Genomic DNA, 16375 nt, shown 5'->3' on the forward strand with positions numbered 1-16375 from the left:
AGCTTCTGTATAACATTCATGCATATATTATGCAGTATACGGCAAGCGCGTACGAGCGAACGCGAGATCGATATTCTCAGCTATGTACAAATGACCTATGACCCGATGACGTCATAGGGCTCCAGTGCATAACTACGAAGTGGCTTATAGCGACCTGCTTATTTTAAAACAGCTAGAAAATGTGCTGTATTTGGTGTACTGTGTGAGGGCAACAATAAGCAAGTAAATTATTTGATAGACGAAGCCGACCACCCAGGAAAAGGAGCCAACAGTGTTATCAGCATGGTTCATCATTACCTAGAAACACATGGCCAAAAAGAGAGAGATTTGAAATTAAATGCAGATAACTGCAGTGGCCAAAATAAAAAAATGCTTTTTATGCATTACTGTTTGTGGCGCATTCACAGTGGTCGTAATGACAGTATTGAAGTATCAGTTATGCTCGCAGGCCATACGAAATTCGGTCCAGATCGAATGTTTGGGCTGTTCAAGAGGAAATTCAGTAAATCTTGTGTAGATACAATCATTGACATTGTCAAAGCAGTTTATGCTTCAAGCACAAGTGGACACAACATTGCGCAGTTAACGTTTGACCAAGTTGAAAACATGAGATTGGTTACATAGTATCAGTGGACGGAGTTTCTTGTAGAATATTTGCGGTCGTTCCCAAATATTCTTTCATATCAGCATTTTCGATTTTCCAAGAACAGCCCTGGCTGTGTATTTGTCAGGAAAAGTGCTGATGCAGCAGAATGTAAGGTATCATTGTTTAAAAAAAGACATATCTGTCCTAACTTCTGCGCTTCCCGATGAGAAGCAGCCACCCGGACTGAACTTAGAGAGAGCCTGGTATTTGTACGAACAAATTTGACCATTATGTACTAGTAGGCTGGCTGCATGAATAACATGTCCACTGCCTGATCTCCCTAAGCCTGCATCTAATTCTAAGCAAACTGTTACTGAACTAGATCAAGGTGAAACAAGTCAGCTACCATCGAAAAAACAGAGACTGTGTGGCAAATGTAGATTGCCCGGGCATGATTCGAGGAAATGTACTGCATAAATTGGCTAGTTGGTCTTTAAATGTATGCATATTTTCTATTTTCAGACAATGTATTTGTTTACTATGCTGATATGTAAGCAGTTATTTGTGATCAATTCAGATTCAGTTCCTTTTCTAAATTAATTCTGGTGAAGAATCATAAGTTTATATCTATTCCGTTACTAGGCAACGTGGGTAATTATTAGGTCATAACTAGGTAACTAGTATAGATATTCAAAACATTTCAAATGATTTTGAAATTAGTGTACCCATGGTACATAAAACAGTTATAAACCAAATTTTGACAATTTTGACCCTACCGGTCTTTTTGTGTGGCTGGTCACATATACTTCTTATACAGATATAATGTGTATTACTGACAATCTGAATAACTTGTAACCTGTGCTACAGCCTTACGAGCTGGTTCCTATAAAAAATGCTAAATAATGAATTTATGCTCAGTGTGATGAAATGATAACAGATTGTCTTTCCTCTTATTGCAAGTTCTGTTAATATTGGACATCACGTATTAAAAAATATACGTGATGATACGCTTACATTTCCTGGTAATTGCAAGGCCAGTGTGAAAAAAGTGCCTCTTTAAACTGGAAATTGACTTTGTTCGGCCGTTGATCATCTTACTCGGTCATTTGGCTAGAGGTAGTAGCCGTGGCATGTTTGATGACATGAGCGCTTGCATACTTGTAAGGGAAACACTTTGTATTATTGTATTGCGTTGTATCTTGATAAATTCGCATATATTTTGAACATAAATAACTTAGAACGAACATTATTAATCGTATCCTTGACGTGAAGTTCGTAGGGTGTAAAACATTTGTCGACTTGTTAATAGACGTATTGGGTACTATTTGCGGTCATCTATTTAAACTCATAACCATTTATTTGAACTACAGTTAAACAATTTATTTCTGGTGTTGTGGATTCACTTGTACTGTATGTGACCGGCACCGAGTGAATAATTAACGAGCATAAAATTACATCATACATGAGCTTGTTGAATTCGCCACTGACTAAGACTTGACTGCGGCTACACTTACTGATCAACGCCCTCGATATAGGCAATTTTTGCAGGGAATACTTGCAAAAGTTCTTTCCCTTTAAACTGAAATCAGACCAGAGCCCATTTGTTCCAATTTTGTGCATCATTCTTATAACGCCGTCTCCACAATTGTGATCACCAAATGTGCTTAGATAGTGGGTCTAAAGCATAAAGGAAATGCACAACGCTACACTTTGAAAGATCACGTTTTTTTAAAGAAAGAAGTGCATATTCTCTTAGTCTTCAAATTGTGCATTATGTCATGGTTTTCAACTATAATATTCTATTATTTATTGGTATTCAACCAAACTGTTCTACTATTTTTATTATAAAAGTTTGTAACAAGTTACATTACTTGTACTAGTTTTTACCTGTAGCCTCTCATCTACAATCCTTGTACAAACATCACCCACTTCATTTTTCGTAGGTAGTGGGTTGGTTATGATTTCTTGGGCGTCATCAACATCAACTCCTCTTTCCAAACTACTAATTTGCCTCAGCAGAGATAACTGCTACTTTTGATTTTCAATTATGGTGTCTAGTTTCATCAACACATTTACGTGGAAAGTTGTTTAAAAGAATTTTGTTTTAAGCTAACTTTATCAAATATCATCGCACATCTGTACTGAAATGCATTTAAATTCATGTAGGATAATGGTAGCATACTGGTCAATACTAGCCATAGCCTACATTATACATACTTTACTAGCTGTTAGGGAGTGATAACATCTGCAGCAATAGCTCTACCATAAGTCAGTGCTTATAGAGGGTTCCGCGATTTTTCATATTACCCACAATGCAACGCCACCGGTCATGACGATTACAGAAACCAGCTCAGGCATGGTACAAGTACATTGAGCAACGCACTGTTCTCTGCCCATTTTATTCGCATATTAAGCAAATCCATCACAACGCCGCTCTCCTGCGGTGTTGTCAACTGCAGCAATCGGTATCAGAGAGAGCCACATAGCTTTTTTAGGCTGCCTAGCGTGATCACAACACAAGGTAAAGTGACGAGAGACCAGGCGGACCACAGACGCTTGGAGCATTTTCAATAAAAAAGCAATGCTGAATAAACACAAATGTGTATATTTACTACCAATGTCTTAATGTTTATCTACTCTCTTTCGCCTAGTATTGCCGATAATTACCTGTAAATGGCGGTCAAATGCTCCTCTGCAACACACAGGTACACCGCACGCACGGCGCACGCTGCTACACATTTACACTTATATACATATATCGCCGGCATCCAGTAGGCAGCTGTTTGAGTGGGGGTGGTGATTTTTCTTGCACGTGCAACATACTCTACATAAAATAGCACCGAGGCAACATGTGAACAGAATTCACCAAGCCCGGCTTTACAATTACAGTGTGCTGACTTGATGCCTGTCCCATTTATCTCATCGTGACCCATGCATGGATAGAGAGATGGTATAATCAGAGACTGGGAGTGCATAACACGTGCTCGGATAACGTAGATGGGACTCTCACTGTTCACATGATAGATAGACTGATACACCACTAACCCAACCGCAGAACAGTCGATCGTAGGCATCCAGGCTTTTGTGGTTCTGAAAGTCCTTGAGAGTATAAAATGGACTCGGCTAGAATGTTAGGTAGTCAATTCACGAGATCCTAATAAGTACGTGATGGGCACAAGTTGCGGTTCTTGCTCCATTCTCGTACGGGTGTCGATATCCAATGCACGCAATTTTCTCGAGATAGCGTGCTTTGGCTACGTTGTCTAGTGAATGAAAGTACTTGTCTATACTACGTACACTTCAGACAGTTGGCAAATGTGCATACACCAGATATTATAAAAAGCTGCGTTTGATAGCTATATGCAGTAAAATCGGTGAAATTTCAGAACACTCGCGATGTAAACAAACTCAAGTCCATGATGATGATATGTGTTGCGTGCAATCTCCCGATCTGCTCAATCTAGCAATCCGTTGATTGTGCGGCAACCTCATCGAACTCTCATAGCATCCCAACCCACACTAATAACCTGCATGCAAAACCCTACAAAACCTGGTCTGCACAATCATATCGAAGTCTAGCACCCCAACACGCGCTGGTAAACCTGTCTGCAAAACTGGGATCCACTTACTGCTAATATAGATTACTATAATAACACTATCGAATGTACAATCTATCGATGTAAAATTGGTAGATTGCACATATCGGTAACACATGCTCGCTCTTTTTGGAACCGTTATGGCCGGCGGCACGGGATTGTAGTTAATATTGCTATTTATAGTGCAAGTCGCGGAACCCTCTATAGTAACTGCTTACTATCATATTCAAAGCACTGTAGGGTAATGGCCATCTCTATGCGCCAATTACGGCAAAATGATATAGCAAAAAGGTAATCAACAGTGAACAATTTTCAGTTGAATGAATTCAAAGTAATAATTACATCTGGCTATGTTACATGATTATATAGGCCATTCATGAAACCTGTTATTATTGTTGTGACACTAAAGTAAACGTCTTAAAGTCCCATTTAACAGTAAAAAACTAAACGACACTACAACTACATACATACCTTAAAAACACGATTGCAGAAGTTCTGCGTATAATCGTCAAGGTGATACAGATGGCTACCATGCTTTGCTGTTTCCGTTTTATTTGATCCGGACGATTATTAACTAGTTTGAGCTTATAAACGTACCACAGTCTATGTTACTGTGGTTACCATCAGTAGATTGAACGATTTTCCCTATTTATTTTACTAAACGGGTTTTCTCTAAATAATCAGTTTAAATAAAATGTGGCATTAAAATTCTCGTATTTATATATTTTTATACAAAATTTGTTCGTAAAAATGTTGTAGACAGACATTAATACAAGTGAAGTGTACAGAATCGTAAACGTTCCCATCAGTGCAACGTTGGGTACGTAATGCTCCACCTTGTCTGTCCCAAGGATCAATTGTTATACAGGTCTCATGGAAAACATGTTTTACGTTGACAAATTTACGCACACATTGAGACGTTTTACAATAAGAAAAAACTACTGCTAATAATATTGTTACATTACAACGTAATAATACTAACGTTTTGCAAAAAAACGTATAATGTCGTTTAAATGACGTAACCCTGCAAATTTTAACAAAAACTACTGCATATCTAATATGTTTTGCGTGTAGGCAATATCGTATTGACATTATTACTCACATAACCAAAATACGCAGTCAACGTTGCAGTAAGCTGTGTGTTAGCTGGGTCGTATTATCCTTCCATGACAGTGACGTCTCTACAACTAATCTTAAATCTAACCATAGCTGGTGGCAGATATTGAATTATCTTGCAATGTTTTAAATCTAAGATATTTCTATTTTATCCACTATTATTTATTAGATATCATTATATTATATCACCATTCATTTATTAAGACTTACTAATCGCTTGCTCTGTTATTAATCAACAAATCGTGGCAGGTGCATTGGTGGAATGAAACCCCCTGTTTGGCTCACCTTATGATCGAATTTGACTGTTTCTGCAAAGGGATAAAATTACGCTTTTCAAAAGCCTGTTACAAACTAATGTGCAAGAATCATTGGGTGAACATTGGTGATTTAAAATCAGGATAATGTATTTAACTTAATTATAACCAGGTTTAAACTTCATGCGATGGGGTATCAAACGAAACCAATTTTCTATACTTATTTTTCCACTTTGGCCCATTGCATATGGCACATATAATCTCGGTTGTAGAGCATTGAAGCGACTCCCTTCTGTTAGGTGGATATGCTGTTCAGGTTTTAGTGTGGTTGTTGGAATATAAGTTTCTGAATCAAGTGAAATATCAATAGCCTTCTGAGAGATCCCGCATTAATTAAGTCACATGGAGTTGTGTATTTAAAAGACGAGCCAGGGCAAATCAACCATTTACTGCAGTGACGGTCAGGCATTTTATTCCTTGATGCTTGAGGATGCACTGGGAAAACATTATTAGTCAATGTAATCTAAGTTGAAAAACTTTATTCCATAGAATACATAGCCTTCACAATGGCATTAATTGGTATTGCAGTGACGTTAGGAATAGGAGGCAGAACCCTACACTCAATTCCACCCCTCATTCTACACTAATTTCAAAATACCACTAAATGTCCACACACAGGATACCTCAATGTGTGCTATAAAGTTACAACATAAAAAAGTAGTTAAGAACGAGCACATGCAGCAATGCATTATCCGGAGGCCGACGACGCAATCGCGGCATCGCCAAAAAGTGAGAGTAACCTCGTTCTGTGGAGAGTCATTAAAGGTAGTAAAACCATGTCCAAACACTTACGTTACACATTTTTCTCAGTATGAGGGTCCAAAAGTGGCCTCTCGATAAAACCCCAGGACTCCGGCAAAATAGGAGTGGTAAGCTAGATGGGAAAATGTACGAGGGCTTCATAAGAACGTTGCTGGTTAGAGAGAAGAGAGTGTCAGGCCACGGTTGACGTGCGTCGGGCAGTCAGGGTTTTGAGGTGACTATGCAGGCTCTGCGATGTATCCCGTACTAATATCAAGAGCTAATAAACACCTAGAGTATACAACAGAACAACGGGAAATAGTGCTATTTCACGGCAATATTATTCTACTTTGCCTGCGAGTCTAGAATAATTTTATAGTATTGCATTAAGCAGAATTCTTTGCTATTTAAAACAAGACCAATCGCTTGTCAATACGATATTGGCTCGTAAACTTCCTCTCCCACAGGCCTCACGGCGCCTCGTATTCGCAATATTCACTATCCTTCTCGCCTTTTGCGGGTTAGGAATGTCGCTTCGTGAGAGTTCGGTTTTTTCCGCGATAACTTTATGAATGAACGGCGTTTCGGTTATCATCCGTGACTTTCGGGGGCATCGCCTATGCCCTTACCTGCCATTATCTTTCCTAGCACGGCTAATGCCCGTCATGATGGAGCCGGCAATGTTTTCTAAATTAAGTCTACAACGCAGCTCAGTTACTATAATGGTGTAGTAAGAGTACCAAATTTGGGCATGTGACATCAATTATCAGTGCTCCAAGCGGCGACGGAAAATATAGCCAGACGGATAGCCAGACCCGTAAAAGGCGAGAAGGGTAGTGAATATTGTGGATGCGAGGCGGTGTGAGGCCTGTGGGGGGGGGGCATGATTACGCTCCAATATCTCGGCAGAGGAGTATCGTAGAGACGACCGGTTGGTCTTATTTTAGAGAGCAAAGAATTCTGCTTAACGCAATACCATGAACTTAGTCTAGAACCGCATACAAAGTAGAATAATATTACCGTGAAATAGCACTATTTTCCCGTTTTCCCGTTGTACACTTTAGGTATTTATTAGCTCTTGCTAATATATATAGAATAAACATTATATCTATATATTTTTTATATCATACGCGATGCATGGGATCATCTCTGAATGCTGATTGTAGAAGACGACATTTTCCATCCCTAATGTGTCGTTTATAAGATATTGCAGTCCTCATTTTAAATAAGAAACACCCTCGGTCTGTTGCCTGCAGCCAAAACGTTGCTTTAATTTGCACAATATTTCCAGTGGATGGTCTCAGTGGCGCCACCATCGTTGTAAGCAACAGTATAGCCATCACTTTTAAAACTTAAAAAAAAATTCGTATGAATATGAAACCATGAAACTTTATATGTCGCGTAATTTTAACCTATTTTAACTAAATATATCCAAATTACCTAGTATAGAGTAATGTATCTCTTTAACCTCACATTGCTGTGCATTACTGCCAATTCAGACGCATTTGGTGGTATATATATATTTTTATGTGGTGAATTCCGTCAAATTGTTTCTGTCGTTAAACATAGCACACAAGCTGAACATTTCAGTTAAGTATATATTAGTAGCATCGGTACAAGCTCAGAAAACTGATCATAAACTGACGTCAGTGTAACGCGAGTGGAACTGTCGAGCGCTGACCAGTCTAATACAAAGATACACGGCTCCGTCGGAACGTCAACGTTTTTTATCTATATATTTCTTCAATAATATCGTACTTTAATTCACAGGTGCCTTTCTGTTTATAGAAACATATAAATATGATTGTGCTAATTTGGGATATTGTGCAATGTTTGTGTTAATGCAGAACATAAAAACGCACGACTGTTGACATTTTTCGCGTACTTCCCAATGGCGCGCCGAGGCAATGTTATACCGCTTATATCATATATATATATATCATTATATATTATATATTATACATTATAAATATATCATATATAAGATGATTTAAAAATGCAGCCTCGCATGATTCAATTTTTAATTCCAAACCATTGAATTGTATTTTCTGAAAGCACCTTTTTGAACTGATGTCGGATAAAATTTCCATACTCCTGTAGTTATTGAGCTAGGGGTTTCTTCGGCATTGAGTTTGTTCAAGGATGTTATTTTTATTTCGGTCTATATGAGTCATTTTGCCATGATCAGCTTATTTCTTTGTCATTGGTTAAATTTCTTGCTATTGATTTATACTCATTTTTAACAGGATTTACGGACCCAGTATGAAGATCTAGAGCGGAAGTATCCAGAAGGAGGATCAGTGCCATTACCAGCTACCTGGTAAGTTCTGAGCCAAACCCCAGCCAATCCAGGCTTTCATTTTTAAGGGGCGCGATCGCGCTCGCGCTCCACCGCGCACGCATAAATTGTGCCATGGTGCGCGGATATCGCCGCCTCATAAAAGTGGTTGAAATCGCCCGCACCAAAAAGTCTGTGTATCGATCGATCGTGTACATCAAAAGCGCCGCGTCACGCGTGGCCTTGAGGCTAGTTTTCCCTGTCCATAGAGTTGTCAATGTTGCAATGGATCGCGAGCCCTGAGTGGAGTATCTATTCTAGCCCAACTCTAGTTTCAGTAGCCAATGAGAATGCAACTTTCATACACCCTTCGCAGGGCTCAATTTTAACAGTCGTCCGGTCGTCCGTGACGACTGGATTTTCTCTCGGGCAACTACAAATTGCTTCCGTGGTTGTCCGGTGTCCAACCTCTATAAAAATGTTATATTCATAATGCGTGCGTTCATTTACATACGGCCAGGGTTGCACAATACGCTGCAACGTACATTCTAGACGCATTGTCTGGCTTGCTTGATACAAAGTATAACATTAACGTGTTTAACAACACAATGTTTCGTGTTAATTTTCAATTTTTCGTCATCGTGACTTGACACATACAGTGTTAGTATGTTGAGTATGTTAGTAGTGTAATGTTAGTAGTTAATGTAAATGCTATGAAATAAATTTTATGCAAATTTTAATTACTATTATTATACGTCATTGATCCCAGCATCTTTTACACATTACCAATATTTTATTATCTTCATATAATGAGTGAAAACATGCGAATGGCCATGTCTGCTGTCACTGCAATACGTACAAAAGTACATGATTTAGGCTTTGCTTTACAGCACTGAGCATCACGTGAGCAGAGTGCATGCAGCACATGTTTAAATAATATCCGGACAACTAAAACTCTTGAGGGACAACTCCGGACAACCCAAAAAAAAACTTAAAATTGAGCACTGCGCCTTCGTCGTATGGCAGACCTTTTAAGAATGGCAGACCTTTTAAGGGTGTGATTTTTAGTGGAGCTCTCCATCATGCCTCTTAAGGGTGTGATTATGGAGCGTGAAAAGTCCCCCTATGGTGTTCTAGGGGAGTCATTAGTAGTCCTCCTGTACTTTTCAAATCTGAAAGCCTGCAATCCATGAAACAAATCCTGATTATCTGTTAACCTAATATCTCTATGGTACGGCCGTGTCATAGTATTAGATTTGCAAGAAAGAAACACGTTTTATCCTTATTATATATTAAATTCCCTGTGATTTCCCCATACCTGTATCAAAAACGAAGCGAGCACTGAAAGTCAGGTACTATAGATAAATGTGTATTTGAGCATCCTAAATGTTTGAAATGCACAATATATCCCAAGTGTATGTTTAAGAGTGCGTGATCTATAATTATACAGTATTAGATTTGCAAAAAATATGGTTGTAGAGTAGATTTAACATTAATCAAATGCAGTTATCCACAATGCAATGTTAAAACATTGTCAATATTAGGAGATAACATAGAAAGACATTTAAAGATATTTAAAATTATATTGCATTTATTAGAAATATTGCCTGAAATCTATTTTTGTTTTCTGTTAAGGGGTGGCTACAGACTGGTTCCAGACAGATGTGAATTCTGGCAGGGTCAGTCAAGCAGGTTACATGACAGGATACTCTTTTTACGTGGTAACTCTGTAAAAGAGTTTGATTATTCTAAACTGTCTCAAGGGGAGAACAGTTGGTGCTACTGTCGACTCTTCCCATAGGCAAGACATAGTAATAAACGAATACTAAGCCTATTAATATCTGCAGGGGTACATGAGTTATAGTTTTATTTGCTTAGATTCGGTAGGACTCATGATAGTGACATGGCAATTTTCCGCAGATCTGTGAGAAAATTAAGGGGGTGGGATAAGAATTTACTTTAGTTCATATATTAGGAATTACGAAGGCGTCTTCCAAACCACATCACGATTGTAAATTTCTATATTCTTTCCAGAATAACTATAAGCAAGACAAACATGAGCATAAGCATAATTTCTATCAAATCATACAAGACGCTTCTATGTATGTAATCTGCTGGAACCCAAACGAAAACAAAAACAGATATGGAACAAAAGAGAAATTTAATGTAGTTTATTTTCACTACAGTAGCATTAGAACGACACAGATGCATGCGCATGTGTAATGTGCGGTCGAAAATACGAAATGTTTTTTCTCAAATGACCTATCCCGGAAGAATTCGTGGCAAAGTTCCCGCATGCACAGACTGTAATTATGAACTGGCTTATAGTCGCGCTGACAGGGCGCGATTATTTAAATTTTCTTGATGCGACCGGCGTGCGAGAGCAGAATGGCGAGACTGCATTTGCACTGGGCCGCCAAATCATTGCAATAGTGAGCACAGGCACTTGGAGCGTTTCAATAAAATATAATGCTAAATAAATACGAAATCTATTTACTACCAAAGTCTTAATGTTTCTCTACTCGGTTTCGCCTATTATTGCCACCGATTTCCTGTAAATGCCAGGCTAATGCTCCTCTGCAACACATACAGCGCATGCACGATGCCACACACTGACACATATGTAAATAGTGCCTGTGATAGTGATCGTCTGTGAAGCACAATATTCTGTCTACGGCCATACCATGCTGAAAGCACTGGTTCTCGTCCGATCACCGAAGTTAAGCAGCGTCGGGCCCGATTAGTACTTGGATGGGTGACCGCCTGGGAATGGGCCACGACCCCCCTGGGTACTAGTCTGAGGTCGTTGAGAAGCTCGATCACCACCACCTTCGTGGTGATCAGGACGCCGGCCCTCTGCGGAGTGTGAAAGTGTCGTCTGCTTGTGCGCGGGTGTGTCCTAAATCTAGACCGTTTCATGTTTGTTTTTGTTGTTTATTTTCTTATGTTTTGTGCGCGTCTATTTTGGTTTAATTTTTATTTTAAAACGATCAAGTTGAAGATAAAAGTAACCGAGATATAATGTATCCTTTTCACACACAATGATATCATAATGAAAGTTTCAATACATTGAAACATTAAAAAACTAGTTCATAAAAATTAAATGTATTTACTCTGTCAGTTATTCCTGCAACCCAACGATTGCAAAAAGAAAAGAAAAGAAAAGGAAAGAGTTGTTTTGTAAATACTGGATAGCACAATAGTGCATAAATCCCTGTCAGTCATTGCAACTGAAGAACGGCAGAATATTAAAAAAGCAGAAGAGTTGTTTGGTAAATACTGCAAAGCACAATAGAAATAGCGTATAAGTCTCTGAACGTTTTAGTTACATCATATCACACAATAAGATAATATTTCTATATGAAATATGAACATTTTTACTTATTTCAAAATACACATAAAAACTGCAATATTTGCCATCTCTGTAAGATGCAAATTCATGAATACAACATTTGGCGCTGCATAGTATTACACTAAAAACATGTTAATCAGTTCAACATATATCAGTTCATGAGTTTAAGCAAAAACCATGCTCTGACTACCGCACAGATCATTTAGCACACATAATGTACGACAGTTAATTTGTCAAAACTAATTCAGCTCGAGTTGAAATGTTTGGCTTCATCTGGCAATTCATGGCACATAACTCTGCATTGAATACAATCAATATCATGCAGATCTAAAAATGACAACTCTTGTGACATGTGTAAACATATGAATATAAAGATCGTTTTTATAAACTACACAGTTAATTATCTTATAAGCAGACATACAAACGGCAATAGCTGATGTTTTCAAATTTGTGAATAATGTACAAATATTGGCACTGCAAAAACACCAATATTTGCCATCCCTGTAAGATGCAAATTCATGAATACAACATTTGGCACTGCATAGTATTACACTAAAAACATGTTAATGTGATGACTATTTTTGTTCTCCACAGCTCTTGGCCACACTTCTTCGCCTCCCTCTCTGCAAGCCTTAGGGTCGCTCCAGACCTTGTCAACCACCTTTTGCTTGTCATCCATCTTCCAGACGCGATCGCCCTCCTTGGTGTTCCTCATCTGTGCCTCTCCGTCTCGATACAGAGGAATCTTGGGGTAAAAGTGGAGCTTGGCATGCCGGTCGAGATGGTGCTTCAGCGTAAACCGGCTCCCGCATTGCTCGCACTTAAACCCCCTCTCCTCGTGAATCGTGCGGTGTTTGGTGAGGTTTGATTTAACACCAAACTTCAGCCCACATTCTGGGCATTCATGGAGCCCCTCCATTACTACAATACAAGCAGTGGTGGCAAGAACGGCAACAATCCAAACCTGTTGTACAAACAAATAAAATAAAATAATCAAGTAGACACCTAGTCTAGTGGTAGATATTTTAGAGAACGCTGATTTACAGGGGAGAAAAGAAAAATAAATACATTCATTTATTCAGTAGATCAATAGTAGTCAAGTAGTGCTAATACTTTTACTTGTATAAGCACAATTAACCCATATCCTGCCATATGTATGCATGCTAGCCTACGCTTTTTTCGGGATTGCTATCTGAATACAATATATATATATATACAAAATATTCCGACACATGACTCCTCTTTCCTTTCCTGGACCGGAGTGTATTATATATATAGTATGTATATAATAGAAAAAGATCGTATGATAATAAATAATGTAGTGACGGAAACGATATTTTGCAGCGGTACCCCGATATCTGTGGGAAAGTAGATTTTTGTGTTGGATGCCAGATTTCCAATGCTTGGTATGCTGCTTCGTCAGTTATACAAAATTCACACTATTTACAGCTAATGCTGCAAACTGGCAATCACAGCTTCACAATGAACTTATACGATGCTAGATGAATAAAAGCCACATATTTTATTGCATATATACCTTCTCTGTTTCTGGCGGAACAGAAGTCGTAGACGGCTGCTATGATAAGCAACAAGGCCAACAGTGATCCTGTGATGATGACGCCGACTAGCCAGTTGGTATCTGCGCATGAATTATCAGCAGCTAATTAATTACCATAACCTTTCCTTATGCTTTATGTGAGACCTTGACATTCGCATGTTTCACTTTTGCAATTTCGATTATCAATGAATCAGTACTATGCAGCTTCATCAAGGCACAGATCAAACTATACACTAACGTTTTAGAAAGCATTTGCCCTAGGTTACAATCGAGTGTGAATTAGGATTAATTATCAGGTTGAACTGCTTAACACGTCACAAGCTTACGGTGTGTTGGTGCCTCAGTCGGATAAATTGCATGTTGACACCTGTTTCCACCAACTTCTGGTGGGCACCTGTAATTTTATATAACCCTTTTACAATAAAGAATGGCTGATCAGATAGGTACAGATAACTATAGAGACATATATGACTATCTACAATGTAACCTAAAACCTTGAGTCTAAACACGCACGCAAACGCTCACTTTCTTTAGCAGGAAATGATTTTTTTTGCAATTTTGACACAATAAATAAAAGGCAACTACTTAGACAGCTCGCTAATCATGCTCATTCTATAACCCATTTTACCGTAGAAAATCTTAAGTGGAATTTATATCGTACACAAGTGCTTGCATGTGAATTTTCTAATAAAATGTAACTATAAGCTAGCAAAAAGATGCATACTGAATCACACAGTGACTAAATAGGAATGAAACTGAATGACAGGTGGCGTAACTTACGAGCAAATCAGACCGTATTCGTTAACGGTGTAATTTCCGCCGTTCTTGCAGAAATCGGCCATGCGTATTCTGTGAATACAACCAAAACATGACACGCGATCAGAGATGGAACCTTACTCACATAAGCGCTTTATGTGCAGCTATGCTTTGGTGATTTCTGAACGATCTCTAAACAATTTCTAAACAATTTCCTTTAACACACTAGTGGATTACACACCGAATGTGCCCATAGGCTAGATCATTGTATGCTATAGCCACAATACACTAGAGGAGACAGCAAGCATCTTAATGCACACGTACCAGAGCAGAACATATCTCATCTGTGGTATATCAGTGAAGCAGTTTGTGTCATTGCTGCAGCGCTCATCCAGAGGAATGCAGTGGTTGATCGAGTCGCGACAAAAGTATAGTATCCATCGTTGCAGGTGTGATATGCTACAGGATATCAACGGAGATCAAAGCGGTGTTAGACACATTTCACACAGCTTGCATTATAGATATATTATATAATTTGATCAGCATATTCAAATCGGCAGTATTACTATTGCTCATAGGGTGTATGTCACCCAGGGTACTTCCGGAACGTACCCTCGGTCATATTGCCAACCGTGACCGTGCCAACCAAATGCCAACGTTGGCCCAACGTAAGCATGCTATCTGGTGTATATATAATATAGTTCATTAGGAATTTATCATGGGTCACTGCCTTTCCCCATAGGATTAAATTGTATTAGGCAGACCACACCGGGCAACCTTAGTCTTACCACTTCTTGTGGTGATCGAGTGTTAATTACAAGATTAAAGTTTACGAATTATTACCAATAGTAATACAAACATATCGATTATCAAATAATAACACGAACATAGTAGTACTAGAGTAATGTACATAGTACTAGTACTAGTACTATAGTACATAGTACATAGTACATAGTACTATAGTACTATAGTACATAGTACTACTACTAGAGCTAATGTAGGCTTATTATGTTATGTTATGAGTTACTTAAACACTAGATACAATAATGTAACCCAAACCCAAGAGGATAGGGTATAATGAATCCCAAACCCGGATAATGAGGATAATGAAACCCAAACCCTATCCTCTTGGGTTTGGGTTACATTATTGTATCTACTTAAACACTTGTTATGATACCGTACCATTCTATTTTTTCCGGTAAGAAATGTGACAACGCTTACACACATGTGTTGGGTATAAACCTTGTTTTGTTATTTTAAATACTACACAGTTATTATATTATATACCGTTAGTAAAACGGTAAACAAACCTTGTTTCGATGTACTGCTCCTAGTTCACAATAGTATCTCTGATGTTGATGTTTACCTCTAGTTTCTAGGTAGGTAGTGACTGCCATCTATCGGTAAATCAGCGCAACAAAATTGTCTATTAAACAAATCTGTGTTTTAAACTGCTGCTCGCTCCTACCTCAATTGTTCGATCGTGCCCCCATCATGTGACTAAACCGAGAGGTGGGTGCGGGTAATCGTCTAAGCTCGTTGCTCGACTCTGCTCAACAGAGCTCAGTGATTAGTCTTGTTGAGCAAGGTTCTTGCTCAACAGAGCTCAGTGATTGGTCTGTTGACCACGGCTTTAGGGAACCATTTCACAACCTTATTGAACGTTGAAAACCAACGTTTATTTACTGTTTGCATTACCAAGCCTATGTTTAGGTTCCTGACAAACGATTTACCATAACTAAACGTGCCTGTATATGGGTGTGGCCGTGTGGGCATGCGTGCGTGTGCACGGATGTACATGCGTGCGTGTGTGCGTGCATGCTTACGTATGTGTGCGCGCCCGCGTAAATATGAATAAAATCAAGAGCTAATAATACCTCAAGAGCTCATACCTCAATAATAAATCAAGAGCTAATAAGAGGTATTATTAGCTCTTGATAAAAGTGCGCGCGTGTGTGTTTGTGTATGTGTGTGTGCGTGTGTGCGCGCGCAAGTGTGTGTGCCTGTATATGGGTGTGGCCGTGTGGGTATGGCGCGTGTGTGTGTGTGTGTGTATGTGTGCGTGCGTGCCACCACTG

General features: G+C 38.8%; 1 protein-coding gene and 1 long non-coding RNA gene across 3 annotated transcripts in view; one reads left to right on the forward strand and one right to left on the reverse strand.

Annotated features, from left to right (window-relative positions):
* Positions 1 to 11135, forward strand: part of LOC106807906 (pyridoxine-5'-phosphate oxidase-like) — a 48185-nt gene extending 37050 nt beyond the window's left edge. For both annotated transcript variants that reach the window (XM_014810417.1, XM_014810418.1), the window contains 2 exons: positions 8600 to 8673; positions 10267 to 11135. In XM_014810417.1, coding sequence (XP_014665903.1) covers positions 8600 to 8673; positions 10267 to 10432 — 240 coding nt within the window. In that variant the 3' untranslated portion in view covers positions 10433 to 11135. The remainder of the gene's footprint in view (positions 1 to 8599; positions 8674 to 10266) is intronic.
* A 64-nt stretch (positions 11136 to 11199) lies between these two features.
* LOC106807904 lies at positions 11200 to 15782 on the reverse strand. Its single transcript, XR_001393720.1, has 6 exons — positions 15608 to 15782; positions 14622 to 14756; positions 14322 to 14390; positions 13868 to 13935; positions 13521 to 13622; positions 11200 to 12947 (listed from the first exon to the last, which is right to left on the reverse strand). It is a non-coding gene; the product is annotated as an uncharacterized LOC106807904 (long non-coding RNA).
* Positions 15783 to 16375: the final 593 nt, after the last annotated feature.

The sequence above is a fragment of the Priapulus caudatus genome, unplaced genomic scaffold (assembly GCF_000485595.1).
Source record: "Priapulus caudatus unplaced genomic scaffold, Priapulus_caudatus-5.0.1 Scaffold241, whole genome shotgun sequence".
NCBI lineage: Eukaryota > Metazoa > Priapulida > Priapulimorpha > Priapulimorphida > Priapulidae > Priapulus > Priapulus caudatus.